The sequence below is a fragment of the Nycticebus coucang genome, chromosome 22, assembly GCF_027406575.1.
Source record: "Nycticebus coucang isolate mNycCou1 chromosome 22, mNycCou1.pri, whole genome shotgun sequence".
Classification (NCBI taxonomy): domain Eukaryota; kingdom Metazoa; phylum Chordata; class Mammalia; order Primates; family Lorisidae; genus Nycticebus; species Nycticebus coucang.
Genome location: NC_069801.1, coordinates 12,699,438 through 12,725,751, shown reverse-complemented (window position 1 = coordinate 12,725,751; position 26,314 = coordinate 12,699,438). Strand labels below are relative to the sequence as shown.

At 53.9% G+C, this 26,314-nt stretch overlaps 1 protein-coding gene across 13 annotated transcripts in view; it reads right to left on the bottom strand.

The window, feature by feature from the left end:
• ARHGEF10L (Rho guanine nucleotide exchange factor 10 like) overlaps nucleotides 1-26,314 on the bottom strand; it is a 154,261-nt gene that overhangs the window by 25,961 nt on the left and 101,986 nt on the right. For all 13 annotated transcript variants that reach the window (XM_053575188.1, XM_053575190.1, XM_053575195.1 and 10 more), the window contains 8 exons: nucleotides 25,420-25,535; nucleotides 24,807-24,934; nucleotides 23,540-23,640; nucleotides 17,076-17,197; nucleotides 11,684-11,770; nucleotides 10,514-10,737; nucleotides 8,819-8,973; nucleotides 1,934-2,082 (listed from right to left, as the gene is read on the bottom strand). In XM_053575188.1, the coding sequence (XP_053431163.1) occupies nucleotides 1,934-2,082; nucleotides 8,819-8,973; nucleotides 10,514-10,737; nucleotides 11,684-11,770; nucleotides 17,076-17,197; nucleotides 23,540-23,640; nucleotides 24,807-24,934; nucleotides 25,420-25,535 (1,082 nt within the window). The remainder of the gene's footprint in view (nucleotides 1-1,933; nucleotides 2,083-8,818; nucleotides 8,974-10,513; nucleotides 10,738-11,683; nucleotides 11,771-17,075; nucleotides 17,198-23,539; nucleotides 23,641-24,806; nucleotides 24,935-25,419; nucleotides 25,536-26,314) is intronic.

The window sequence follows — 26,314 nt, the reverse complement described above, 5'->3', positions numbered from 1 at the left end:
CCTCAAAGACAATTATCAATTATTGCTCTATACACGCCCTCTAGTTTCCCACAACGCGCCTCCCCTTCGCACACTCGGGAAGAGCCACCAATCAAATGCCTCCTGGTGCCACCTCACTCGAGTGCATGATGGTTAACTTTTAGAGTCAACAAGACTGGGCCACAGGAGCCCAGATATCTGGTTAAACATCATTCTGGGTGAATCCAGACAGTGTTTCCGGGTAAGATTAGCATTTGAATGGGTAGATGAGCAAGGCAGACGGGCCTTCCCAGAGTGGGTGGGCCGCACCCAACCCACTGAAGACCTGAAGAGAACAAAAAGGCTGAGAAGAGAGAATTCTGGCTCTCTGCCTGACCACCTTTAAGCTGAGCCTTCGGCTCTGAAACATGAGCTATTTTGCACTGGAGTTGACGCCATTGGCTCTGCAGAGGTCTCAGGCCTCTGCAGACTGACCGGCGCCCTCAGCTCTTCCGGTCTGCAGCTCGCTGACCACAGGTCATGGGGCTTCTCAATGTCCACGGCCCCGTGAGCCAATTCCTTATAACAAACCTCCTCACGTAGGTCCACATGGATACACACGTATGCAAACATATTCTGTTAGCTCTATTTCTCCAGAGAACCCTGAGTAATACAGTGAGGAAAAGGACTCAGAGAAAGGGACATTGATCTCATTTTTACAGAGTGGAAAACCCGCGCCCACCCCGGGGGCCAGTACAGAGGCGCCCAGCTGGTGGGTGGCAGACCTGGAAAGTGAAACCACAGGCCCAGCTCCCAAGAAAGCACCTCTGTGTGTGACAAGAACAGGAGAGTGAGCTGGGGAAAGTGGCGGGGTACAGCCCTTAGACCAGTGTTTTTCAACCTTTCTTATCTCATGGCACATTTAAATCATGTTGATTAAAAAAAAATATATATATATATATATATATATATGTATGCTTAATGTGCTTTGAACTTCTTTCAAAAATAATTTAATTAATGATCATTAAAATGTTTTATGGCACACCTAAGATCCTCTTGCGGCACACTGGTTGAAAATCACTACCTTAGATTCACCCCCAGTTTCAGAGCTATGCCTTGGTTTCTACATTTATCAGATGAGGATTGGAGGATCTGGGGCCCAGCCCTGATCACCCGTGTTGCACCAGCTAAGGACTCCACTCACTGTACCCACTGGGCTACTGATACGCTAGTCCACGGCTGTACAGGGAATACCCAAGACGGCAGGGAGCACCCCCAGAAGCTGTACCGGAGCTCCACTCTGGGCCTGATGGCAGCTCATTCCAAATTGATAATCCAAACAAATCGAGTGACAGCAAACATCACAAAAATATCACTTGGGAGCCACACTCCAGCTGCCCAGGACAGACTATAGGGTGTAGCAAGGTGAGGTAAGAACTGCTGGCCAGTGAGTGACAGGTGTCGGCCCAGGATGAGCTAGGAACAAGCCCCCTTCTCCCTTGGACCAGGCCTTCATCCCAGGGCTGAGGCACTGTCAGTGCTGGAAACGGGGCAAGGCAGGACCCAGGCAGCCTCTACCCCACGTGGTTGAAAGAGCCCAGCGTCCAAGGTGGCTATGTCCACACTGACCACACCCTCAGCACAGCAAGGGCTCTGTGAGTATGAGTGCAGGGACAGGGACCCCAGCCCTACACTCACAGGCAGTAACAGACTCGGCTCAGGATCTAGAACACAGACCAGCGTATTCCACCCTCCCACCCTCCGCAGCCCTGGTAACAATGTTTATCTGAAGGGGAGTCAGGCCCAGCAGGGATCTCAGGCCTCCTCTGCTTCCCAAAAGACTCCGTCCCATTGATCCCTGAGACACTGCCAGGAGCTGAGAGCAGTGCTGGCAGGGCTTGAGAAGGGTCGGCGAAAGTGAGCCAGGCAGATGGCCACAGGGCCAGGGCCATGAGCCATATGACAGGGCCAGTACCTGAGTCTGCAGGGTGCTGGCATCCAGGACGGTGACCTGGGGTCCACAGCTGGCCCACACGGTATCTTCCAGGCTCAGCAGGGTGCGGATGGGCCCTAGTCCCACAGTCAGGCACATGGGAGGGCTCTCGAGGTCCCACAGGACTCCTCCTAGAGGGGGAGAAAAGCAGCAGGTCAGGGTGGGGACTGCAGGCAGGTCAGGTGTCCAGGGCTCCCCAGGCCTCGGGAACCAGGGCCTGCAGTGATGGGCCCAGATGGGCCCCAACATGCACCTTCTCCCCCTGTGGTGGCCCTTCTTCCTCCTTCTGGCTGGAGGGTGCCTGCCTCTGACCCCCACCGTTATGGTCCACCTCCTCAGGGACAGTGCCGTAAGATCCTTCCCCTCCTTCCCTTCCTGTCCCTCCCTGCCCCCATCTCTCTCTCATTCATTCTGCGCACACTTAGTAAGCACCTACTCCAAGGAAGGCCACCTGCTGGGTGCTGGAAAGACCAAAATGACTCAGACACAGGCCCTACCCTCAAGGACACTCCACTGGTTAGAGAAACCACCAGGTTCACCTACAGTCGCTATGCAATGTGCCAAGTACAAGTGAGCCACATGCACAAGGGACCCTGATAACAGCTGAGATGGGAGGAACTAACTCTGCACGGAACCGGGGGTCAGGAGAGGAATCAAAAGAGGCTTCTCAGAAGAAGCAACATCCAGACCAGACCCTGCCAGGGTGGTGTGACATGGAGAAAGGGTCCTAGACCCCAGAGTCGAGAAACTTGAGGTCTGGCCCTGATTCTGCTACCAACTTCCTAATGACTTTAAGCATATCTTTCTTCTGCTCAAGACCTCAGTTTCCCCATCTGTAAAATAGGAGGGGGTATTATCAAGATTGTTCCTGGGGATTTTCCTCATGCTGTAGCTTATCCAGACTGAATCTGGATATCTGAATTTTTCGTGGATCTTCTCGCCTATTCCAAGGCACTTCCATCAACTCTACCAGGATCTCTGATCTCTTTACCAAGATATCTCCCTCCTCCCCCGAAACGTCACTGCCACCAGGTGCAGAAGGAGAACTCTGTGAGAGGCAATCAATCCTTAGTCTGCCATCCCTGAAGGTGAAACAGACCGAGGGCCTTCACCTGGCACTGAGCAGAGCGACCCCCTCCCCCAGGGATACTCAGCCCACACAGGAAGCATCTTCACTAGCTTCTAAGCAGTGTGCACTGAGATGGGTTTTTCTCTGAAGTCACACCTGATGCCACACAGAACCCCACTGGCTGCCCTGTCTTAAAGGGGTGCCAGGTGGGTGTGGGGTTGAGCAGGCAGCCAGTGTCCTGCTACTGTGCTCTCCACCTGATCCCCAGAATGAGTACCAAACAATGCACCACAGACAGGCCCTGCCCCTCCTAGCTGGCTCCTGGGTGGTGTGATGGGCACTGTTATCTCCAGAGCTGGAGAAGCCCCAGGGTACATAATGAAAGCCTCCCAGTTTCTCCTACTCCTTTCCCTTCCCGCACCTATAAAACAGGTTCACCAAGTGGCCTTCTTAAAATGTGCAGACTCCAAGTTTAGCTAAGGGTTTTGGGAAAAGAGACTCCCCCACCCCCAAACCATCTTCCCAGCCTGTGAGCAGGAGCACATGGGAAGCAGGGCAGGCCAGAGCAGTCAGTGGCCCTTGAGCTTCTGCACGAACTTGAACAGGGGTTTCACCTCTCTGGGCCTCAGTTTTCCTCATCTGTGCACTGGGCATGATAACCACAACCTGCATCTCTCCAGATGTTGCAGGGAGTCAACGAAATGAGCATATTTAGCTGCGAACAGTCAGAAGCACTGACAGCTGTTGCTACAGATCATTCCATATCCGCATACCACGCACTCTTTCCATGAATTATTTCCTTAACTCCCAACAAGCCTGTGTGGCAGATACTATTATTATCCCTGTTTATAACGGAGACAACCAAGATACAGCGAGTTTAAATAACTACCCTAATTTGCACAGCTAAAAGGCAGTCTTTGTTCATTGGCTCTTACTGTTTGATATCATTTCCACAACACAACAGTATGTAAGGGCAGGTGTTGATGCCACTTAATGAATGCAACAACAGAGTCCCAGACAGCTAAGAGGTTGGGAAAGGCCACCCAAGGGTGACAAGCCAGGTGGGTTTTGAACTCAGCTTTTTCTGGCTCTGAGCCTAGCCTCTTCTCCAACCTCACTGCCTTCTCAAGTTTCAAAAGAGATCTGTGGCTAGGACTGGTGTCCAGAAAGGGTAGGTGACCGGCTGGCAGAAAGCCAGGCCTCTCCAGGGATGCTGACCCCACCAGGACGCCAGAGCCAAGAACATCTCAGGCTTTGAGTGCCCTCCAGTGGCCAGAGGTGAGTGGTTTTTGTGGCCAGAAGAAAGCTCCAGCTGTTGTGGCTAAGATGGGGCCCCAGCAGCACCCCAGAGACTGGGAAGTGGGGGCTCTGCCCTGGAGACTTAGTAGTGATGGCCACCGGATCCTCTGCACCCTCCACCCTGGACAGAGCCAGCAGCCTTCCTGGGGCAGGGGCTGGGGCCTGAACCCTGAAGAGCACATGGAGGCCGATCACTGCCTCCATTTGCTGGGAGTCTCCAGAAACGCCCCAAGTCCTGACTCCAGCACAGGATATACTGTGATAAAATTTAGTAATGTTGTTACTGTTGTATCAAAAAGGACACTGGGCAGAAGTCTCTGATTAGAGGCCCATGATGAGACTCTGAACAAGAGGCATCCGCTGGTGAGGACTCAGTTTTCCCATCCATGCGGAGTAGGAACTCACCATGATTCTAAGATTATAGATACAATGGCTGTGAGCTCTGGGATGGCAAGGACCTTCCCTGCCAGGCAGGGGCTCCATCCTCTCCACTGCACAGCCCCATGTTCTAAACACACACTCACATACACACTGCCGCCCCTGAGTGACAGCCTAGTACCAGCTCTCACAGCCAGACAAAGGAAGATGAGGCCCAGTTCTAGTACAGGCAGCCTCATGAGGCTGGCCTCCCTCCTCTGCTGCCCACAGGGAAGAAGACCCACTAGGCTCCCTCGGGGGTCCAGATCCAACCAGAGCTAGAGAGCAGGACAGAGAGAGTCATCCCCCACCTGGCAGCTAATAAATGACAGTGAGGGTGATGGCTGTGATAAAGGGAACAATGTGAGTCACTACACTCCAGCTCTGCGGCAGGCCCGTCTACTCCTTACAACTACTCTAAGAGGTGGAGCTGTCCTCACCCCACCACACAAGGGAGGAAACTGAGGATCCTAAAGGCGAAGCACCAGGCCCACACTCTCACAGCTAGGACTCAATCCCAGGCAGCCCGACCCCAGCCCACCCTTTACCCATCACATCATCTTCTTCCCGGAGGATATGACCCTGATCCCATGCCCAGCTCCCAGCCAGGGACATTCCCACCCCTCTTGCAAGGCCTGGCAATGCTCCTGCGTCAGCTTAGAGACAGGGGCTGATCCTGGGTAGTTCCAATCAAGCACACAGGGACAGAGACAGTGTCCATCTGGCTCAGCTCCAGGTCCCAGCACTCTGCTCTATGCCTGATTTCTCCTGGGCACACATACGTACAGCGAATGGATGGACAGATGAATGAATGAATGAATGAATACAGATTCGCAGGGATTCTAGGGGGCATCAGAGTGACTGCCGTGGTCATGTAGCACCCTTGGTTTCCTCATCTGTCAGAGGTAGAACTCCAAGGCACCTCCAAAGGTCTGTGACTCCAGGTGGCCTTATTCACTTTGGAGTCCTCACGGGTCAACTCTCAGCTACTGGTTCTGCGGATTCTCCGGGACTGAGCTAAGTCCCCAGGTTAGTTTCCACCTGTTCTGCTTAATATGCCTGGTCCTGCCCTTCTGCAATGAGTCAGAGTGTGGCCAGGAAGGCCAGTTTTATCCTGTCTTGGCCGGACAGTAAGCTGTCACTACTAACACTGTCAAACATGTCCTGTGGTACCAGCTCTAAGATAAAGATGAGGACCCCGGCCCTCCATGCCACCTGGGGCACCAGAGATGGGTTCTGAGGGGCATTAAGCGTGGGCAGTGGACCCAGGGACAGCTCTGAGTTCAGTTCTGCCGCTAGGATTAGAGAGGTGGAGTATCTGAGGGGTACCTGAGGCCTCAGTGGATCTGGAGGAGGACAAGACTGATGCCGGCCCCACAGTTGGTCATGGGCCAGCTGATGATTCCAGACACAGCCATACGCAGTGCAGGTAAAAGGTGACAAGCTCAGCCACTCTGCACTGTGCAGCAGGTCCTAGGAGCCTCACTTCCTGTCCAGACCATCTCTGATGGCCACCACAGGCTAGGGGTAGGGAACCTGGTAAGGCAAGGCCTCTCTCAAGAGACCTCCCTGGCCACAGCCAAACATAATGCCCAGGAGTGGGCTCATGGGGAAAGTGTGACCACCAGACTCACTTGCCAGGTGGCTGCCCCAGCCTCCCAGCCAGCCTCCTTGCCTCCATCTCTGCACCCAGCCAGAGGAAGCCCAGGGTTCAGCTGCTTCTAACATGTCTCCCTACTTTCCCACATACTGAGACAAACCCAAGGTCCTCACGAGCAGCCCCATCTACCCCCAGGCCATGCCTGGCGCTACTTCCTTCTCCAGCTGTCTAGCTCAATACTATTCTCTGCCCACCCCCACCAAACCACTCTCTACTGCCTCCAGGCTTTTGCATACGCTGTTCCCTCTGCCAAGAACACTGTTCCCCCAACTTTTCACTTGCCTGATCACTCCTCCTTCTGTCCTCAGCCTCAGGATTCCTCTCCTTGGAGAGGCCTTCACCATCCACATATTTGATCAGCCAGGCTGTCATACAGCGCCCCACTTCTTTCCTTAGAACCCCCAGCACCACGTATGGTTGTATGCTTCCAGCTTGCTTCCTTGACTAATTCTGTCTCTTTCCACAAGGCAGGAGGCATGTCTATTTTGCTCACCACTTAATCCGTGGTACATAGTAGGTGCTCAGTAAATATTTGGTGGTCAAATGTTTGCAAAGCAAGAAGGTGGGACATCTCAGCCTTTTCCTCCAGGCCTCTTGGCCTCAGCTCTGCTCAGAAAAGCCTAAGGCCCTTCACATCTGGAGAGGGAGAAGGCTCTACTCCCGGAGCAGGATACCTGGGTTTAGGTCTCAGCTCAATCATGGGACCCTGGATCGTCCATTCCTGTCCAGAAAATGAGGATATGGGCCATGGTAGCTCTTCTGGCTCTGACAAACTATCGCCCTCTAACTCAGGGTTGACAGAGACCCAAGCCTCTCTTTGTGAGTTAAACTATGCCCCCCAAAATCTGTATGTTGAAGTCTTAATAACCCCCAATATTTGAGAATGTGATCTTTTTTGGAAATAGGGTCCTTTCAGATGTAATTAATTAAGCTGACGTCATACTAGAACAGGGTGGGCCCCTAGTCAAAAATGATTGATGTTCTTACAGAAAAGGGAAATTTGGGCAGATACAACACATAGGGAGGAGGCTCGTGGCTCTGCTGCCACAGCTAAGGAACTACCGGAAGCTGGGAGAGGCCTGGACCAGACCCTTCCTGGGCTCTTTCTTGGAGAGCAGGGCTCACCGACACCTGGATCCCGGCTCCCGGCTCCCAGACTGCAGAACATGAGACACTGAATCTCTGTTGCTCGTGGCACTTAGTTTCAGCAGCCTCACCTCCTACCAACCCAGGTGCCCACACTGAGGAGTGGGGAACCCAGAGGGAAACGGCCAAAGGCAGCCCGCCTGGGGCAGGAGGGTAGCACGGAGCCAGAGGGCAGGTGGTCCCTTCAGCGCTGGGGCTGAATCCACAGATCTGAGCCCGTATTTACATTTGCACGCACGCTCTGTCTGCCGGTGAGAGGGATTTTTTTCCCTCCCTCTTCCCCCTTTAATTAAAAACTATAAATGCCTTATCAAAAGCTAATTAAAAATACCAACACAGTGCCAAGTGGCAAAAAAAAAAAAAAAAAATAGCTCAGTACAAATATCCGTTTATAACCCTGCAACAGGCAGACAGTGATGACGCAGCAGACAGCACGCAGGCAAGGGAAGAGAGAAGTGACGCCCGTGGCCCTTCAAGTTCATCTGCCCTCTCTGGGGGGGCTGGGGGTGGCAATGCCCTCTACCCAGCCCCTCTGGTCACACTGGGGGGCTGAACAAGCCACAGGGGATGCAGACCACAGCACTCTGAGTGGCAGAGGACAAGCTACATCCCTTCATCTCAGCAGCATCATCCCCAGAGCAGAGGTAATTCTCAAGGGCTGGGGTGAGAACTAAGATGACGCCCAAGCATTAAGCACTTTACCTGCTCCTGAGGCAAAGCAGCCCAGACACTGTTAGCTCTGCCCTCCCAACATGGTGATTCGTGCCAGCAATGGTCCAATAAAGTAACTGAGATTAAAATGCTTAACTCCACTGAGCATGGCTGCATCTGGCCAAGGGCAGTGTCTTTACTGAGCTGTTTAACTCTCCAGAGCCCATAGTGGGTTGGGGAGTCCCATTATTCCCAGTTTGCAGATGAAGAGCCCAAAGTACAAAAAGGGAAGCTACTCACTAAGGGACACAGCTGTCACCAGGACAGCATGAACGGGAAGCCAGGCCTCTCCCTCTCTTCTCCATTAGAGTCCCCTGCTAGTGGGCTTTGCTGTCTATATGGCAGTGAGCACCCTATTCCAGTGGGGATTTCTACACAGGGGGCCCTGTAGGGAACCCTGCTGGGGCTCAGAGACCTCCAGATCCCTCCAGCATCGAGGAAGGATCATCTATCTCTGCACTGTCTCCTGAGCTGCCACCTGCAACTCCCCTGGGAGAGAACCTGACACCCAGGTGATACCCCAGACTGCCCCTCAGGCCCCCAGCCCCACACTCCTAGTCCTTACCACTGGTCCGAGGGTAGGCAGCGAGGGTCCCATCCTGCAGGCCAGCGAGCAGGTGGAAGGGGCTGTGTCGCAGGCAGAGAACGGGCTGCAGGCCGGGACTCCTGCAGGTTGCCAGGCACTGGGTGCCAGTGTCCACACTGCCATAAAGCAGGATGCTGCGAGAGAGGCCCAAGAGCTGACCGTGACTCAGTGAGCACCCCTAATCAGCTCACTGTCCCCTACACCCTCCTGGGGAGAAGAGGCCCAAGGGCTTTTCCCTTCCAGCTGGGTCTTCCTGCCAAGTGGCCCAGCCTTAGCTCTACCACGTGGGAGCTCACTTTTCTGCGGGTGACCTTCCAAGGATGGTACTCTGCCTGGCCTCTGTGACGAGGACTCAGGGAGGCTCCCAGGGCGGGACACTAAGGGTACCAAGGCAGCTGTTTTCAGAGTCACACAGACTAAGTACAAATCCAGATGTGCCACTTTCCAGTGGATCAATGCTGGCATGCTGAGGTTCCATGAAACGGGCAATTACATGACTTCTCGCCACAAAAGGAATAGGGCACTGCCATGTGCTACATGGATGGACCTTGCAAGCGGGAAGCCGTGAAGGTGAAGAGAAGCCAGGCATGAAAGGCCAGCGTGTGAAACATAGGAAGAGTGTGAGTCATTTATATGAAACATCCTGACTCTCCAAAGACACAGAAAGCAGAGTGGTTTCTAGGGGACAGACAGGAGGGGCAGGGGATGATTACTAAATGGGTATGGGTTTCTTTGGGGATAAATAAGAACATTCTGGAAGGCCCCTCCTAAGTCCAGACCCTGGCTGGGCACTTGGCTGCAGACCCAGGTCTGAACTTCACAGAGCCTCGAGCAGCCCCAAGTGGCTGATACACAACACAGGCCACGCTCCTGGCTCTGCCTCGTGTGTGGGAAACGGGAGGCAGCCACTTGCGCTTCGCAGTGGGGCTGCTCTGAGCCTCCATGAGACCAGACAGTAGCACACAGTAGGTGCTCCAGGAGTAAGCTCTCTCCTCATTTCCTCCTCTGTAGGAGCGTGGGAGGATGGGACGCAGCCATGCCAGGTCCCTGGACTCCCCGGGGGTGCAGCCCATGTCAGTGTGTTCATTGATCTTCATCTTCACCTCCCAGCTCACGGAGATGGGCATTTCTTCACCCCTACTGAGCCCAGGCAGGCCACAGACCATGGGCTCCTCACTGCAAGTCCACACACTGCTGACTCACTGGCTCCGGGCATGTCACACAGAGGGCAGCTCCCTCTGCCAGAGTGACCTCATAGCCTGGGAACGCCCTACACTCTGCCCAGCAAGGGGAATGGAGGCCACAGATGAACAGACACTCCATGACAGTGACATGTACACATGGCCTTGCCTGGGGGATTCAGATCCCCACTTACAATTGAGAAACTGAGGCTCAGGGAGGGTAAATGGTATGCCTGAGGATCCAAAGTGGAGAAGCCAAAATTCAAGCCTGGATCAGGCAGGCAGTGATGACGCAGCAGTCGCTCCCGGAGGGAGCCTGTGGACTGCAACCCACCTGCTCCTGATCCTCTGCCAAGCCCCGTTTCTGGGGACACCCAACCAGGGACAGAGAATGCTGATGGGTGACAGGCAGATGCGGAAAGCACAGAGACAGCCCCAGCCCCCCAGCCTGGCCCTGCTCAGGCCCCTCTCCCCCACCTCCCAGGCCTCTCACCTGCCATCCTGGAGCCCCAGGCAGATGGCGGGATGCGTTGTGGCAGAGGGGTCAGCAGCTGTCCCACTCTCGTCTCCCCCCGGTGCCTCTTCCTCCAGCTCGGGGATGTACTCCATGCACAGCACAGGGGCCGCCAGTGGGAAGGACTTGACAGTGCGGGGCGAGGGCCGGTTCAGGGAGAAAATCTCTACCTGACCCCCAGCACCCTCCTGCCCGCCCCCGACCTAGGAGCAGAGACCCAGAGAGGCTGTCAGGAGGGAACCACGGGATCAGAGGTGGAGCTCAGCCTCTGCCCTCCCAGGACCCTGCCCCTCAAGACGAGGTCCCCTCTCCTGCCCACACACATCCTGCAGTCAGGAAAGTCACCCATCCCCAAGAGCCATGGTAACAAATTAGCATCAGGGCCCAGAGGAAATCAGGTAAAGAGCTCAGGTGGGCTAGATACACTGCCAGCTTTCTACTTCCTCCCCATGTAGGGAGCATTTCAGCCAATATATAGCGAACATCTGCTCTGCCCTTTAAAATGCCTTCTCTGTCTGGATCACTGTTTTACCCCCAAGTCTAGCATCTGATGGGCTCTCAACATGTACTCGTCGGATGGATGAAAGGGTGAGTGGATTGACAGTGAGATGTACAGAAGCAGATACAGGTGAATCAATGATGGATGGATAGATGGATAGGTAGGTGGGTGGGTGCATGCGCTAGGCAGTGGGGAAATGAAGAACAAATCACTTTTGGGGGGGGTGCCTCTAGAAAGACACAATCTTCATCACAAAGGCACCTCATTTGAACCATGGTAGGCTTTGCCAGGAAGTCTGAGGGTAGACAGGAGGGCTGGAATCTCTGCATGAGTGGGGTACCAGCCAGCCCTGTTTCCTGGCTCCAGGGGTGGAAATCCTGTGCCCAGGGCCTTCTACACAGGTCCCTTTGCAGCACTGTGCCATCTGAAAGCACTGCACTCTCTTGTTTGCTCCCTGGTTTTCTGTTGCCCCAGTTGAGGTTGTATCTCCCAACTCTGAGCACCACAGGTCCATGGGAGGACCCTGCTGGAAAAAGCTGCTCAGAATGGGACCCAGCAGGCAGGTGCGGTCTCCAGTGCCCTCCCGGGGGCCACTCTTCCTGCTCCTGCCCTGAGGCCAGAACCCCTGGCTGGGCGAGGAGATGACTCACCCAGAGGTAGCCCTGTGGAAGGGAGGTGCTGACAGCAGAGAAGCCCAACAGGGGACAGTTGACAGGATTGTGGACCATGGCCCCAAGCTGCAGAGACAGAAGACACACATGGGTTAATCACCAAGGCGTTGAGATGCCAGTATCTGGCAGATTCCTGGGCCCTGTCCAGCCTCTTAAATGAGAACCCCTGAGGGTAGGGGCCAGGAAAGCGTCACATTCCACAGGGCCTCCAGGCAGTTCCTATGCACTCGTATTTGATCATCATGCTCCTAGAACCTTCCATCCAAAAGGGGCCTGAATGATGCTTTATATCAGCCAGAGCGTCTGAAACAGGGCAGGTTCCAGGAAAGGTTTGTTGGAATTTATTAATGCCCACCCCCCTGATTTATAGATGGGGAAATGAGGTCCACAGTAGGCAAGTGACTCTCCAGGTAACAGGGGAGATGAATAGCAGGGAGGCCCAGAGGACTGGGTGGCTTGTGCAGGTCATGCAGAGGCAGGGGTTCTGGCTGCAGCTGGTTATCAACAGTGGCCCCCAGTCTCTTCTGCTGAACCTCCTGTCCCAGGACCCACGCTGGGAGGTCCCTCCTAGGCCTGTTTCCTGAGTCACGCCTGGCTGGTCTGTCTCTGTGGGCAGGACAGCAATGTGGCCTTTTGATGGGTCACACCCAAGCAAAAGGAGACAGGGAGGACAGCTCCTGCCTGAGGGAGGGACACAGTTGGCCACCCAAGCCTTTTCCAGGCAGGTGCTGCCCTCTGCTGGTGCTGAAGGTCGCAGCTAGGCCGGGGCCCACTGGAACATTCCTTTTTTTTTTTTTTTTTTCTTTATTAAATCATAGCTGTGTAAATCAATTTTTTTTTTATTAAATCATAGCTGTGTACATCAATATGATCATGGGGCACCATACACTTGTTTCATAGAATATTTGACACATTTTCATCTCATTAGTTGACATGTACCCTTGTAAGATGCACCACAGGTGTGAAAGGACCACTGGAACATTCTAATGAGATTTCTAACAGCCGGGAGGCATGTGTGCCCAGAGAGGTCACCTCGACCAGACTCATTTAGCAGTGGGCCAACTTGAAGCTCAGGGGGTACGGGCGTGACTGGCTCAAGGTCACAAGGAAAGTTAGTGGCAGAGTCAGGGCTAGAATTCAAACTTTCAATGACTGGCTCTGTGTTCTCTTTCTACGCTGGATTCTACCCGGGAGCCAGGTTGCACACCTGAAGCCTCAGCACTCTGGGGCCCCATATGTCTGCCCACTGGCAATGTAAGTCCCCACACCCAGAGCAGCTGCCTTCTATAAGCGTGGCCCCCAGACTCCACCCCGAGCTGGGGGCGCTCACCCTTCCCGCTGGGCTATGGCCCTCCTCCTCTCCCTCATGGTGGGGAGGCCCATCGCAACCCTGGCTCAGACATCTCCATGGCAACCCATGGAACACTGATGTCAACTAAATCAACAGAGCTGGGTCCAAGATGATGACAAAAACTCAAATGGCTTCTTAATGGGCAACTCCCCAGCCCTAAAAGTCTTGCTCATGCCAGGAAGCTGACTTTTGGAAAACCAAGGCACAAGCCTGGGGGGTGGAAGGAAGCAGGCTTTGGACCAGCCAACCTGGACTCAGACACCAGCTCAGCAGTGAGCTTCCAGGTGTCCCCAAGCAAAACAAATCCTCCCATGTAAAGCAGAGACCCTGGCATCCCCTGGGGACTGGAAGGTGGAAGGCCACGTATGGGATGCTCTAGCTTGTTACACTCATGAACTCATGTAATCATCAGAGCAAGTCAGGGGCGGGGCTGATAAGCAACTTTGGCACAGGAAATAGGGAGCTCTGTCTGGCTAAGAGGCCAGTGAAGGTCAACACAGAGGCTACAGACCCTTTGCAGGCCTGAGCTATATAGTCCCTCAGTCCCCCAAGGCAGTACTCCACCCTTGTCTCCAAGGTCCAGTCCCCAAGCCCTGACCTGGACAGGCTTTAAGACCGACCTCAGCCTGACAGGGGAATGTGCCTATGCTGAGCCCAGCCTGCCTCCCCCTGGGTGCAGCCAAGGGCCAAGAGGAATCAATCCTCTGACACCCCAGCAGCCAGGTCCTGGGAAACTCCAAAAAACAGACCTAAGGAGCCCCTCCTTCCTGGGGACCAAAATGTCCTCAGGCATTGGTGTTCAAACTGTATCATTTAATCCTGTGCTGTGGGCACCCCAGCTTGTGCACTGTACACACGAGTGGATTGTGGGCTAGGGCAGCATCCTGACATGGCTCCACCCAAGGCATGAGTGGAGGCCCTGGTCAGCCCAGCGTGGGCACTGAGCAGACAACTGCTCCTGCCTCCTGCTACCTCATTCCCTTGAGGGTCAGAACCCAACACAACCTCATCCAGCTGGAACATGAGCGTTGATCTCATCTATACTGGGAAAGGGCTGGGGCTGGTGACTCCTCCACTCGGTCCAAGCCCTACCTAATAGACAGACTGGCCAGCTGCTCTCACCAGGCCAGCCAGCGCCAAAGGCATCTGGCTGGAGGGCCTGGGAAACATGGCAGGCTGGGAGGGCCCCAGGCAGCGGTCCACATGCTCATATCTGCTTCTGCAGTCACTGACGAGGTGCTGGCACTCCAAGGCTCTAATTCATCTGGCTGCTAGTACCAAGCTGATGGGGTACATCTGTCTGGGCTGCGGGGGAAGAAGGTGTGGGCAGAGCAGGAACATATCTCCAGGCCCAGCAAGTGACCCAGGAGCCCAACAGGCCCCTTAACCACAGAGATTCAATCACGGTTCCCTCAGTTAGCATGGGGGCTCCTCAGGAGACACAAGCAAGGGGCCCCCTGGGGATTGATGATGCTTCCGGGCTACATTCCCCTGGACTCTGAGAGCTCCAGAGGAGTAGACTCGGGGCCCTCATTTCCCAGGTCTGAGGTGGCAGATGGCTCCCCACTGGGTGGGGGTTTCTCAGGGAGGCCCTGGAAGCAGCAGATCTGACCTGTCTGGGCTCAGACCTATGTCCTGTATTCCCATAAGACCAGGGCCCTAGAGGGGGACCACAGAATCCAATCCCCACCACAAAAGTAACCCAGGGTCAGCCTCCTCCATGGGATGTGCTGAGGCCAGATAAGTTGCAGCCACAGTGGACCCTAAAAATCCCTGCTCCACAGGCTCTGGCCTCTACCCCAAGACCCCACGATAGCCCCTTCTTTTGTATAACCCATCTATCACCAGTTCAGCCGGCCCTACCACAACATACATCCCCAACGTGTCTCCCTCACTAGGGCCAGTACTAGGGTGAAGGAAGAGGGTATCCACCTTGAATACAAAATTTAAGGGGGTACATAAAACTCAGTCACCAAGAAAGATATTATCAGGCTATTCTTTTTTTGAAACAGAGTCTCACTATGTCATCCTTGGTAGAGTGCTGTGCTATCACAGCTCACAGCAACTTCAAACTCTTGGGCCTAAGCGATTCTCTTGCTTCAGCTTCCCAAGTAGCTGGGACGACAGGCACCCAGCACAACACCCAGCTATTTTTTGTTACAGTTGTCATTGTTGTTTAGGTGGCCCGGGCCAGGTTGGAACCTGCCACCCTTGGTGTATGTGGCTGGCGCTGTAACCACTGTGCTACAAGCACCGAGCCTATCAGGCTATTCTTAAAAATCAAAATTAATATCAAAAAATCCACAATGAATAATGACTTAAAATTTAAATAAAAACAAAACCAGACCCTACATTTGCATAACCGTGACTCACTTGTCTCCCTCTAATCCTTAGCCCTTTATTCACAAAAGAAGCAGCCAAACCACAGGCTGTAATTTGCTGATTCGATTTTTTTTTTTTTTAAGTACTGGACTAAACTATTATTTACCTTGATTACTGAGTTATTGGTGCCTGCTGCAATTTTGCACCCAGGCTGACAGCCTTACTCCCTCACCCTGATCACAGCCCTGACCTCCACATGGGCCAAGTCCTGCCACGTCTCTGTAGGACGCGGAAGCTAAGCTCCAAACTGGTCCCTGCTATCCATCCTTGCCTCCCTCTTGTGTGCATTTCACTCTCACAACAGCCAGAAGGAGCCAATGGATCCAAAGTATAAATCAGATTGTGCCAGACCTCAGCTATGAGAAGGAAATCCAAACCCCACCCAGCCTGCCAGCCCGGCGTGGTCCATCTCAGCCACCAGCTGACCTCAGCCACACGGGCTTCCCCCACTGTCCCTGATGCCCCCACTGTGTTGGTTTGTCCACTCGGAACGTTGTTCCCGGAGCCCCCATGGGGATGGATCCTTCTCGCCATTCGGGTCTCAGTTTAAATGGCTCTTCCTCCCAGAGGCCCTCTCTGAAACCACTTAACTGCATGGTCCCGTCTACGTAGTCATCACATGGTATCACAGACTTCCTGAGGACACACATCGCTCTATTCTGCTTCCTTCTGTGTGCTGAGTTTTTGCCTTTCTCTCTCCACCAAACTGAAAACTACATGAGGGCTGGGACCTTGCATGTCTTAGGCACCACTGTATTCCCAGTGTCTAGCACACAGCAGGTGCTCGTAAATTATATGCATAATGGAAAAATGGATAAATGATTGAGCCGATGAACTTACATCTCAAGGGTCTAATACAGCCCCAATCTACAGCCCAATCTGCACCTCTTCCGGGCTTATTGACCTGGGCCTGGCTCCCAAGTTTGCTCTCCTGTCCCCTGAGCTAAGATGGCCTCATTTTCCTGGGACACAAGGGACGGTAGTTGCTCTAGATGGAAATACAAGCTCGGCTGGGACAAAAGGGACGATGACCAGTTCTAGCTGAGCATCCTGGTGGTTAAGACCATGGGTGCTATCATCCGACAAGGCAAGGTTCAAATTCCTGGATCCATTCCTTACTAGCTGTGTCCTTTTCTGGAAAATCTTGTCACCTGTCTTAGCCTTAGTTTCCCTATATGTGAAATAGATACAGAAACAGCTACTCATAAATACTAAAATAAGAGAATGACAGCAAGGCACCAGGCGGCACAGCAGGGGGCGAGGGTTGCTTACCACGCAGGAGGCCTGATGGCTGTGAGCATCCCGTGATGAGGACAGGGATGTCCCTGAAGTTGACGCCCACCAGTCCACAAGGTCTAGCACAGCCGCCTTGGCATATTCTGGACTCATGCCATCAACTGATGAGATCACTGCTATTTATTAATTTCAAAATAATGTAATTTTCCATTCACTTGACCCACAGTGGTCATTTACCCGCAGCAACAAAAGGCTTGTCCAGCTCCATCAGTAAGAATATCCAAGCCAGATCTGGAAGCTGAGCCTTCCCTGCTGTGGACACTACCTGGAAACTGGTTCTCCCAGACCAGGGGAAGCCGCAGCCACCTTTGAGGCTGGCTCAGTAAGGTTCACCCCACTCACCTGCAGGCTGAGGGCACGTGAGGAGAAGGCAGGGACGCAGCAGGCCAGGATTGGGCACCAGAACGGTGCTTTGCTCTTCTTGTCCTCATCTGGACACAGCCAGCCCGGCTGGTTCTCCTCCCCTACAGAAAAGGAAGGGGGGTAACGCTGGTCAGAATCTAGGGACAACCAGGCAGGAAGAGGCCCTCTAAGCCAGGGAAGCCGCCACAGGCCCCAGAGGCCCGGCCCCAGCCTTTTGCTCCCCCACCTCCACTCCTGCCCTCAGGCCATGAAATCGAGCCTCTCTCACGCCATGGCCACAGGTCCCAGGCAGGGAGCTTTAGTCTCGGCTTTGCCGTCCTGTCACCGAGCAACCGTGCAAATCAACCAACTCTTTGAGCCTCAATTTCTTTGACTATAAAATAGGGATGATAAAAATGCCTTCATCCCGCAATGGTTGCGGGGATCAAATGAAATAACAGATGCGAAAGGGTTTCCAAATGCTAACATGCTGAACCGAGTCCAGACCCACGGCCTTGAATTTGTGCTCCAGAGTGGGAGGCAGACTCTAAACCAGCCACGACAGGACGGTGTGGCTGGGGGCTTTCAACCTGACGGGGACAGGGCTGGGGTGGGGGAGAATCACTCTCCCGCTTCCTTCAAGGCCACCCTGAAACTTAGCAAGTCACCTGCCTCCAGTCCCCTAGTCCAGCTGTGTCCCAGACCCCCTGGAGACCCGCTTACAAGTGCGAATGCCACACCCGATCCCAGATCCAGGAGCCACAGGAGATCACTGCGCTAAGGACCGTCTGCTAAACCACATTCTCCATGGTGGCTCCTTTACAGGAGCCAGGCCTCTGTTCATACGTTGCTTCCTCCATGAAGTCCTCCCTGACCGCCCTGGCTACGGTAGCCCTGTTCTCTCAGGAATCATGCAAAAGTGCTATGCCAGTGTGTGTACACGTGTGTGCGTGCCCATGGAAGCAGGGACTCCCCTGCTGTGCCAGTGTGTGCATGCGTGTGTGTATACATTGAGGTGAGAACCCACATACTGTGCCAGTGCTCCGTGAAGGCTGAGACCTTCCCTGCATGGCCTGCTGCACCACGCCTGACCTGCCCACACAGAGCCGCACGCACCATAGACCTTCAGCGCATCACAGGCTCACAGACCAAGTCTCTTCCCAAAGCCTCATTTCCCAGGTTTGTCTGACATACCCCTTACCTGAATGTTCCCCTGACTTGCTTTCGTCAGAGACACTCTGGGTCAGACAGAGAAGGCTGGACTCCTGTAAGGAGTGACCACCCTGACAGCCCCCACATAGCACCCTTGAGAAATGCCATCACTGCCAGTGAAGGTGGCATCTGAGTGCTGTCACGGCAGGAGCAGCTTGGATGGGATGGCAGATACAGACACTCCTTGAGAAGTTAGAGACATTCTCAAATGTCAGGCACTATGACGTGAAGGTGCCAGCATGCCCTCAGGCCTGAGTCCCTGGGCTTTGAACTCATTCCCTCCATGGGCCCAGAGGCATCCTCCGTGTCAGGCCCTCCAAGCCGTGGGAACCCAGTACCAGAATCATGTAAAACCTGGCCCTGCCACTTGGGAGGGAAAGCCAACGTAGGGGAGACCACCAGGGAAAGACACAGCAGCACAGGACGGGCAGTGTCAGGATAGACACCCCACGTCCACCGTGCTTCATGGTTATACCTTATCTAGTTTCACCCGCAGACACCATGGGAGGTGGATAATTCCATCCCCAGCCACACTGGGCAGGCAGGGAGCAGGGGGAGGCCAGGGGAAGGGCCTAGGCACCAAGAACTAATTCGGCAGGCACTTTGCACTGTGCCTGCGACTCAGGATGGGGAGGCTGCTGTCCTGGGGGCAGTGTGGCTCTCAGGGGCAGCGTGGCCCTACTGTGCTGCCTCCTGGACGAGCCACTGGGCAGCAAATAAAGATGGACATGATTTTAACAGATCATCCCTGCTCTCAAGGAACTTACATTCAAACAGACAAGAGCCCAGTAGAGGCTTGGAGCCCCAGTTCCCCACCCTGCAGCCTCCTGGAGCTCATCAGTGAGCACCACCACCACCACCCTGAGTCCCCACCTCCACCTCGCCCCAAGCTCATCTCTCTCTTCTCTCCCTGCACACCCACAGCCCGTGGAGTCCTGGCAATTTATTACTGTATATATTTTTTAATGATCTGACCTTCTCTTCCCAGATGGAGCCTTCCCTGCCTATGACTGGGGACGGTAAAAGAAAATGGAGTTGTTGTTCCCCATCTGCCACTGCCATTGTTCTCGTCACAAAGCCAGAGTGGCTGAGACCAAATGAGAAGACTGCAGCCACTGAAACAGAAAGCCCGCTTGGGATAAGTGACATTAAGAACTGGCACCGATGGCAAAGCTGTGATTTCCAATGGACGGTAAGGGAGGCTTATTTAGCGCCCGGCTGTGTTTGCCAGCCCCCACTGAACACACGAGCACCCCATGGGACAGAGGGAGCAGCCCTATGACCGAAGCTCCCCCACAGCCCTCAGCTCATCCCCTCTGACCTGCTAGAAGGGCTCTGGGCAGATTCCAACTCAGTCTCCAGTTTGCTGTGTGGCAGTGGGCCAGGAACTTAACCTCTCTGAGCCCACTGCCTTATCTAGAAGAAGGGGGAAATAATTCTAGCTACTTGGGGTTGTTGTGAACCCTGGAAAGAATATATGCAACATTGAGCACATGCCAAGCACTCAGGGGATAGTGCCCATTGTGATCACCGTCCTGTGGTCAACAGTAAGCCCAGTACTACCATTACCATCACTGAAGGAGCCAAGCCCACTGTGGGCCCACCCTGCCTTTCCAGCCGACCTGCTTCCCAAACCCCTTCTGTGCTCCATCCCAGTATCACACCTTACTGTCACCACTACCTGGTGAAAAGTCCAGGCTGCTCTTGAATTTCCCAAATCCAAGGCATCTTCAAAGTGCCACTCACACCTCCCTAGCACCACAGAGATGCCACTGGCCAAGGCCACAGGCAGTAGGCTGGGCAGGGCCTCAGCAGTCATCTTACCCAACTACCTGTCCCTACAAAAAGAACCATTAGCAGCTGGGGGTGCAGGAGGCCAGCAGTTGGCCACAGTCTCCCCATTGGGATAAAAGCAGACTCAGGCTCCAAGGCCAAGGTCCTCAGCCACACTGCTAGAGAGCAGAACCCCCACTTCACCATGGGGCTCAGGCCTTGGGAATGCTTGTGAAGGTCAGGGGACATGAAGCTGAGAACGTGTTCAGCATGCTTCCAAGTGCTCAGGGCCCAGCCACAAGAGGAATTTCAGGGTTACTATAACGACTGCGGGCTGAAGAAATAACCACAAGGTGGACCCAGTAGTCCCTGCACTCAGCCACATGTATATGCCCCTCTGAGCATGAGACCAGCCTGTGGCTTGTCAGGCCCACCTTCTTGCAAGAGGTGGAAACAAGGAGGGCCTGTGGAGCAGAAGGCCCAGGGATGCCGGATTTTGGGAGCTGGTGGTCAGGGAGCCCCCAGCCTCATCTCTTCTTTCTTGGGGGCCTTCCATCTGCAAGTCTCCTATGGAGCCTCTAAGAATGGGGGACCAATTGGTAGAGAGAGTGGGGGCGGGTAGCCTGGTCCTGCTCTGCACTGAATTGTGTGTGATCTCGGATGGGCCATTTCCCACATGTAAGATGTAGTCATGCCTTAGCCAGAAGCCTCTCTCTCTGCCCCCATGTGCCCGGGTGGGGGGCACTGCTGTCTTCCCAGGTACCATCTCCCCACATCTTCACAAGAGCCCTGTGCAGGATGCATTTTCCCCATATTCTAGTGGAAAATCCAAGGCATCTGGGAACTGCACCTGGCTTTCTGGCTACATTTCACTTGCTGCCAAGAATTACTCTTTACCACCTCCCAAACCTAAGATCCTGAATACGACGGAGACAGGTCCCTTAGAGATCTAGTCCAAGTGACAGATGGAAAGCTGGTCTCAGGGCTGAGGGCAGCCTTCCCCAGAATCCCCAGCATGGGGGTGGCCACCCTGAGGCTTGAACCCCAGATTCCCCAGGGAATTAAATACCCTTCCAGCTCCCAGGCTCCCTTATCTTATCTCCCCTTCTTCAACCTTAGTGGATTATGATCCTGGAGTCAGGGAGGGAGGAAGATACAGGGGAAAAAAAAAATCATCCTTTGTGAACAAATGTTTTTAACATATTCTATGTCAAACAGGCTCATATTATCCACACCCCCGCCCCACAACCAGGCACTGCAGATAAAAAAAAAAAAAAAAAAAAGCTGGCAAAATAGAAAGAACAAATTATTCAAGCCCCAGGGGAACCCAGGCATTCAAATAAGATTTCAAATGACTCTCCTTCCATTAAAACTTTTGCTGCAGTGAAACTGCATGAAGATGAGGCAGCGTCTTCACAGGCGCTAAGAACTGGGACTGCTCTGTCCCTCCAGCACCAAGCCCCACACTGCAAAGCATGTGGGGTTCAAATGGGAGCTTTATCTGCCTTGAAAGTGAGTTTACACACAGGTCTTGGGCACTTCCCAAGATGGAGTTGGTATGGGGGGGAGGGAGGGAAGTGCGCGGCCTAAGGTCCAGTGGGGAAGCCACCTTAGCTCCTCCGAGGGGCCAGAATGCCCGGTCTTCTGCCAGGGATGGGCAGCTTCTACCTACAATCCCTCCTCTACCTTCCAAAGCCCTCCTGGCCACCCAGAAACATCCAGCAGAGGTTCAAGTAAGATCAGCACTAGATCCAAGGATGGACGGGCCAAGTAGAAGCCTGTAACCCAGGCCACCCCAGAGTCACACCTGCTCCCCATTTCCACCCTACTGCCACACCTGCCCTGCAGTGGTCTCTCACACATGCTTAAATAGAAATCGGGTCGTGACATGGTCGGGCTCTCAATGCTCCAATGAGCTGCTTCCCATCACACCCAGAACCAATTCCATATGCCTCACCCTGGTTTTAAGCCTGTCCCCACCCACCCTCAAAATAGCCACCCACCTACTTCTCTCCCCTTCCTTCTCCAGCGCTGGCCACCCTGGTCTTCCTTTTATCCCCCATTTCAGGACCTCTGTGCTGGTTAGTCCCATGCCTGGGTCACTCCGTCCACATCTCTGCCTGGCATCAGGTGTCACACCTCTGAAGCCCTCCCTGAGGACAACCCTGACCCCACACTCAGTGACAGCCCCACAGCCCGACCCTTCTCTGCTGATTTGCTCCCCATTTAATGTCCACCCACGCCTCATAAATCTAAGGTCTTCTTCAGCCATTTGAAATTACTGCAGAGATTCAATAAATACTTTGGTTTTTCAATCAATGAAAGCCGGTGACAAAGGTCCTTACTTCTTTCCAGAAATGTTTTAAAACGTATTGGAAATATATACTGGTCTATAAAAAGATCACATCAGAAACAAAACCAAAAAGGAAAAGGAAAAAAAAAAGTCCCAGCTATCAGCTGGCATCAACAAATAGGAATTCTAGGGTGTCATAGGAAATAATAGCCCTGATTGGCAAGGGCAGAGGCCTTGCGGCAATTCCAAAAATGGACAAATAAAGTAATTATAGCTTAATGAGTGTGGTTTGGCAGGCAGAACCTCGCCAAGTGGAGGAAGCAGAATGGACAGGAGATAGACTTCCCAGGGTCTGAATCCCAGATCTGCCCCTTCCTGCTGTGTGACTTCGGCCAAGTCCCTGTGCCTCTCTGGGCCTCAGAATCCTCACTTGTACAAAGGGGTTCACAACAGACCTAACCGTAGGGTTACAGTGAATGTGAAGTGAAAAAGATGCATGCAAAATGCTCAGAAAAGTGGCCGCCACACAGGTGTACTCAGCAAATATCCATTTATTTGTATTAGTATTATGGGATACATGGGAAGGAAAAAAAAATAGAGGTCTTTGGTTAAGAATTAGTTTAGTCCCTATGTATCAACGGTTCTCAACCTTCCTAATGCCGCTGCCCCTTAATACAGTTCCTGTGGGTCACGACCCACAGGTTGAGAATCACTGCTATGTATCATGTTGGGGATAACAGTTTTATTGAGATATAATTCAGTTACCACAAAATCCACCCGTTTAAAGCATGTACTTCACTGGTTTTTAGCACAATCACAGAGCTGGGCACCACCACTACTAGCTAATTTTAGAACTTGTCATCACCTTCACCCCAAAACCCTTATGCAGTCACACTGCATTGCCCTCTCCTCTCTGGAGGGGAATTTACTTTCTGTCAAGTCCTACTCATTTCACAAATGAGGAAAGTGAGGCTCAGAGAGGGGAAGTGACCTGTCTAAAGTCACACAGTAGAGCCCCAGGTCTCAGAACTCCAGCTCCAGCTGTTCTTCCCCTGCACCACCTCCCTCCAGCTCAGAAACTTCCATGTCCCCCACAAACCCTGAATGCATGCGTGCCTTCATGCACCCCAAACTTTAGCACTCTGCACCCTGCCCCCCAAGGTGCTGTCCCTGGGACTATACTCACGGAGTCCGATTTTGGCCAAATGCAACCTGTTGACCCAGGAAATCTTGCTCAGGGGGTTGGGGGTGATGAAGACTACCATGAAGCTGATGGGGCGGCCAGACCTGCAGCAAGAAGGGTGAGGCTGGGGAGCTTGAGTGCCCAGCACCAGGGCCTGGTCACCCCATGCTCCCTCCAACCTTGTGTCCTGGAGAAGGGCACAAAGGTAGCCAAAGAGGCTGGTGGCTGGCAAACCTCAACCCCTGGGGGAGGAGTCCCTCCACCTGCTCTGGCCCCAAGAGGCAGAGACCTGGCCAGAGTGGCCAGGCCACACTCCCCAGCCCAGCCCTAGGAGCCTCTGGCTTTGTGCCTGGCAGTCTCTGCAGGCTGCAACTCCACTTGGGCAGTCAGCAGTCAGCTGTCCACAGGCTTTGTCAGACACCTAACATGTCTGACCATGAGCCTCTGGAAGGAGAAATGGGTCTCACTTGGGTCTGTTCCCAGCACCTGGCATGGGGCAGCTGCTCAAGAAGTGTTTGCTGACAAGACATTTAATGAACGGATGGGCTTAGGCGCAAGCTTGGGGCAGCCAGAGATTGCTGTTGTCTCACCTTGGAGCAGCTGGGACCCCTTTGGAATCTTTTGGGGTCTGTTCTCCACCATGGACCATCCCAGCCCCCAGGAGGTGGTCAGGGTGCATGAAAAGAACGGGGCTCAGAGAGAAGGGAGCAGCTAGGCCATCAGGCAGATTTGGATTTGAGCTCAAGGCTGCTGATTCCCACACCCAAGCCCACAGCCCTGCCCACACAACAAGGCAGTGGCCTTCTCTTCACTGAAGCCACTATGACACCCTGTCCCCACCATGTCCCCTCCCTGGAGACCAAAATCTGGACTCTGAGACCCTTACTGCTCTGGCCTGGCCTTCGGAGTCAGACCCCATCAGGACCTGGCTCTGCCCCTTCCTGTGTGGCCTTCAGCCTCTCACGCAATTCTCTAAGCCTCACTTTCCTCACCTGTGAAATGGGGATAAGATGACACACCTTACAGGGGCCTGGGCTTGCCAGGTGATGAGCATGGTGTGTGTTCATGCATTTATTTACTTAATTCATTCAATAGTCTTTTCATGAGCACATACCACATGCCTGGGCACACCCTTAACACGTATGTATCCACTCCCATCATGGCAATCTTGACAAACAGAACAGTTCCGGGTGACCCCCCAAGCACCCTCCCCACTCCACTGGTGGCCCAGCAGAGGCAGCAGCCCTTCCCCACAATCCTCTTTTCTTACTTATCCGGCTTCCCGGGAAGCAGGAGCCTGAGGCGGCACTTGTTAGCTGAGTGGATCTCCTCCTCCTTTACCCGCATCAACCTCTGCAGGGCCAGGCACCAGTCTTGAGCCACAGTCATGTTCAGGTTCTAGGTTCGGGAAGCCAGAGGTCATCACACAGCCCCCCAAATGCCATACCAGATCCTACAGCGATCACAGCACCCAGGAGGGGAAGAACTGGGAAGAAGTCCCGGCGCCTCCCTGGGGCTACACGTTTAGCCACAAGCCTGTGGCCAACTCCCCAGGTTCTGGACTTCCAGGCCTTGGGTTCAGGGACACCCTCCCCTGGCAGCTTCTTCTGCAAGCTGAGCAGAGGCCCAGGAAGGGGCCACAGGACCAAATGGCCACTGTACAGAGCATCCAAAAATTTCCCAAGGCAGCCAGGCTCTGGTCAGCCTGAACCAGGGGCTGCATCCCAGACCTCTAGCAGGGACACAGAGCTTTAGCCACAACTGCTGCTTGTGGGAGCTCAGAAGCCAGGGGCACCTTAGGGCCTGGACTGAGAGAGGAGCCCTTCCTGACCCTGCCTTCTAGACACTGCCTGCAGGGAGGAGGCCAGGCTGGCGCTGCACACCTGGTAGGTACCGTGCAGTGTGCTGACGAGGAGTGTTATCTGCTCCACCACGGCCAGGTCCTTCTGCAGGTCCTGCAGCTCCTGGAAGAGGCGCGGGGGACCGAGGTATACCTTATCTGGGAAGAGAAGAGACCTGACTCAGCCTCCGGGGGGAGGAGCCACCCACAAGATGCCAATCACCCACTCTGGGTGCAAGAGAAGAGCTGCTGCCCTAGGGCCATGGCGCTGGGGCCCCACAAGGAAACATCCTCCAGTTCCCATGCTGATGGAGCTCCCTAACTGGGAAGACACATCCATTCACAGGCGAAGTCTAACTCCAGGATTCAGGCCATGGGCAGGCTGTGTGAAAGGTCTCAGGAGACCCTAAGACTAAGAACCAGCTGGGACTGAGATATAAGGAGCCTGCCTGAAGGCAGGAGTGTGCTGGGCTCTCCTGAAAGGGACAAGAGCATGTGGAAGGCACCATGGCTTCAGGAAGCCTGTGAAGGGTGAGTTGTTCAGGGACATTCTGAGGGCCTGTTATGCTCCAGTTCTTTGGCAGGGATGGGAGAGACAGCAGCAAACAAGACATCTCTCGTGGAGATGATGAGCCTGGCCGCGGGGTGGGGCAGGAAGCGATCGTCAACAGCAGGTGGAAGAAGGTGCTGGCGAGAAACATACCAAGGTGGTGGGAAAGGGATGGGCTGGGGGGCCCAGATCTCTGGGGGTGACACAAAGGGAGCACAGCGGGCCCAGGGTTAGGCAGCAAAGAAAGCAGGAGGGATTGGCAGAACCATATGGGGAAGGCCTTGAATGAGTGTTAAGAACCTGGACTACGTTCTCTGGGCCATGGTTTCTCAAGCTGCGCTCGTGTGAGGTGCTGCAGGGGTGGAGACTGAAAGCCTTATTTGAGGTT